This window comes from Mesitornis unicolor, unplaced genomic scaffold (assembly GCF_000695765.1).
Source record: "Mesitornis unicolor isolate BGI_N332 unplaced genomic scaffold, ASM69576v1 scaffold28214, whole genome shotgun sequence".
NCBI classification, from domain to species: domain Eukaryota; kingdom Metazoa; phylum Chordata; class Aves; order Mesitornithiformes; family Mesitornithidae; genus Mesitornis; species Mesitornis unicolor.
In genome coordinates this window covers 1-3,527 of record NW_010179881.1, presented here as the reverse complement: position 1 = coordinate 3,527, position 3,527 = coordinate 1, and the positions used below count along the sequence as shown (strand labels likewise).

General features: G+C 43.0%; 1 protein-coding gene across 1 annotated transcript in view; it reads right to left on the bottom strand.

Moving 5' to 3' along the window:
* The window catches only part of LOC104539416 (chromosome unknown open reading frame, human C11orf30), a 38,051-nt gene extending 35,310 nt beyond the window's left edge, over positions 1-2,741 (bottom strand). The window contains 1 exon segment of the mRNA XM_010182933.1: positions 2,672-2,741. Within this exon segment, the coding sequence (XP_010181235.1) occupies positions 2,672-2,741 (70 nt within the window).
* Positions 2,742-3,527: the final 786 nt, after the last annotated feature.

The following is a 3,527-nucleotide window of genomic DNA, read 5'->3' as shown; positions in this document are numbered from 1 at the left end:
GAAGAGACCTTAAAGATCATCCAGTCCAACCCCCCTGCCAGGGCAGGGACACAATAGTCTGTAATTTGCCAATGAATGACTTGCTATTCTAAGGTTTGCACAGTTTAAGGAAACGTTACTCAAACTCCTGCTTTAAACCAGAAATACAAATTATTTCGATATTTACATGGTTGCCTTTCAGCAGCCAACCAAATCAAGCCCACAAAAGGTCCCAGTTAACCAAAAACAAGAATAAAAGAGGCAGGCCAAAACCCAACACCTCTGAAGGTGGCTGCAAAGTAAGGCTGATGCTATTCTGAAAAGCTTTCAAATTAGGATTCCAAATAACTGATTTACCAATCAAATCAAGGAATTGTGCTGAAAAGAAGCCCTGCTCTCCTGTCCCGATTAAGCAGACAAAACACAAAGTAGAGTAGGTATGGTTAACTATGCAGCCTGCACAGGGATGCTGAGTGACCTACAGAAGCATTTACAGCTTCAGTAATAAACATTTGCTAATTAATGCAATAGTTATTACTAATATCAACATTTATTTAGACAACTATGTTACAATATTTAAGATACTAATTATTTTCCTCTGTTAACAACATAGAATAATTCCCAGATACAACCATATAATTATTTAGCAAGGATTTTTTTTTTCCTTCTGCATTTTTAATAGAGATCCTCTACAGCAAGAGATCTAAAAATGCCTGTTCTGGCTTTTTAACAGCCAGTAAGGATTACGAAACAGTTATAACTACCTTCTTCACCCTTAATATCTAAGTAGCAATCACTAACTGGTGCGCTCTCTTTCCAATGCAAAACACATCAAACAGCCAAAACACATTTCACAAATAAATAGCATTATTTAAAGTGTAAGGTGCTACCACCACCCCCCTTGTTCAGTTATAAGCCACGAACGCTGCAGAACAACACTAGGTACTGCACACCTTGGGATGCATTTCAGCCTCACCTATACATTACGGATTACCCTGCTACTGCTGAATGGTCAACCAAATAAGATGTTGGGCTGAGAGCTAGAAAAGCAGGACACTATAAAGCAGATTGATGTTCCTGGATATGACTTAGACAGCTATCCGCTCCCACTGCCTGTGCTCTTCCTTGTGCCGTGCCTATTCAAACTGAGAGCTTCCCTACCCTGGAAGAGACACGGCTACACAGGCTCTGATCCTCTGTTAGGCTGGCAGGGCCCTCTTGTGGGGAGACAGCTCATGCCAGCAAAAAAAGATTTATTTATTCCCCCCCCCCCCCCCGTCAGCCTAGGTTATGTCATTGAAGGAGGTGTAGCTGCAGTTCTGTTTGGCTCAGCTGCAGCAGCAGGGTTCTGCCAGCACACCGCCATCAGCTGGGCTGCAAGTTTTTTTTTTTCCACGCTTCTAGCCAGCAGAGCTACGTTAACAAAATTTAGTAGCATGGATCTGGTCCAAATCTTTCAGCATCCTGCACTTTCTCCCAGTTTTCATACTTCTTGAGCCTCGCTTAAGACCTAGGGCTGTCACTTAATGGATGCAAAGCTTAGTCGCAATGTCGTGTGTCTGCATCAATGTCTGTCTCAACAGAACACGAACCCCAGACTCCCAAGAAATGAAATAAAAAAGGGCAAAGCGAAGGTAAATGAATTCTCAACTCTCAGAAAATAAAGTAGATGGCTTCATAATGAACCTTGGCACAGTTAAGAAGTACAGCACATAATCTTTTAACATTCAAGTAAAATTAGAACACAAAAAGCTGTGATTTGACTATCAGAGGAAGTTAGAGGGAGTCTCAACTTTCTTCCTGACATCATCTCTTAGATTATGCTCCTCAGACAAAAGTCTGAAAAGAAATCTAAGCAGGTTTTTTTTCCCTTCTAATACTACACAACATTTAATTGGCAAAAAATGCTTAACTAAAAAAGAAATTCAGCTCTAAGATCTCAGAAACGACTGCGCAAGATCAGACTGGTGGTCCAACAAAGGATTCTCTCTCCTGTGGAAGCCAGAAGTGGATGTGAGCAAATATTTTTATTACCTTCCAAAATACAAAACCAAGTCTCTTTCTACAGATGTATTTACAAGAACAGAGCACAAAAAAAATCTCACAATATATATTTACTGGGCAGGGGTCCCAGATACTGAAATACATTTGAAACAACGCAAAAAATCTCCTGTTACGTAAGTTAAGAGAACACTGTTTTCACACTTCCCTGATAATTTGTGTAACTGCAAATCACAAACCGTCACAATTTTCCCCCCTGTTTCAAGTCTTTACAATAACACCTTTACTACTTGAACTCAGTCCCACTGTGTCAATTACATTACGGTTCTGTGACTTTTTTGGTACAAAAAGGTGTCTAATATAGAACTGAAAAACAAATGAAAACTTTCCTCTCACAGAGTCATAAAAAGAACAGCAATGCAATCCTGCAACATCAAGGCACAGATGGACCAAGACCATCCAAGAGAGATTCCACCAATCCAGAAAAATTCTGCTCTATTCATTTTGTTCAGGCAGAGACCATCTTCCAAACATCATTTTAAGCCAGGGCTGTCAAAGCAATGACACATTCAAAATGCAGGAAATGACTTGTAGGTTGCCTGTAGACACATTAACGTATTTAATGGAAGCAGCAGGCAAGTAAATCTTAAAAGGGCAAACATACAGACCCAAAAATTGTATCTTACTGTACCCAGTTTGCGAAGGATCCTCTTGCATTCATCTCTGCTGAGATCCAGAAGAGTTGGCCACACCACAGGCATCTTTCCCTTGTGTCTGCGCTTCCACAGAGCTCAGCCTCGCTGAAAAAGGGAATATAAATGCAGTAAGTGCAAGTCTACCATTTATTGATCTTCCAAAGCCGATTAATGTAAACTCTCCTCGGCCTGCTCACAACTCCACCAACACAATCGCTCCCATCCCCACTCCAGCCTTTGTAATGGCATGCTTTGCCATGCAGGAATCCAGCCGTTTCACAAGGGCATGGACTTCCTCTACTCTTGCTCGGATCCATCACCCAAGCCTTGCTACCGAGTTGCCTATCTCCTTCTCAAGCCTTTTTTTCATGCTGAAACGCTCTCCGAATTCATGTTCAAGTCTCCTCCCTCTCTTTATGCACAGAGCACCTATTATAAGAACTCTTTCAGCTAACCGCACGCTCCCCCTTCCCCCCAGGGAATGCATTTAGCGCTAACCTATTACATGACAGAATAGCAAAAAAAAAAAAATCTTGAAAATTTGCTTTCCACGTACCAACACCACCCTCTTCCCCCCCAAAAAAAACAAACAAACAAAAAAACCAACAAAAAAACCCAGCAAACACGGGAACATCCCCTCGCCCGATCGTAACGCGGCGAGATTCCGGGGGTGGTGGGGAAGGAGGGCGCATCTCTCCGTTGCAACACGGATAATAAAGGAAAAAGAAGAGCCGGAGGCGAACGGAGAGAGCCGGCTTGTGCCAGCCCGCGGCCGCGCTGCGCTCCCCGGGCAGCGAACGGCACAGCGGGGGGAGGTGGGGGTGGGCACCGGGAACAAAAGCCCCGAAGCCG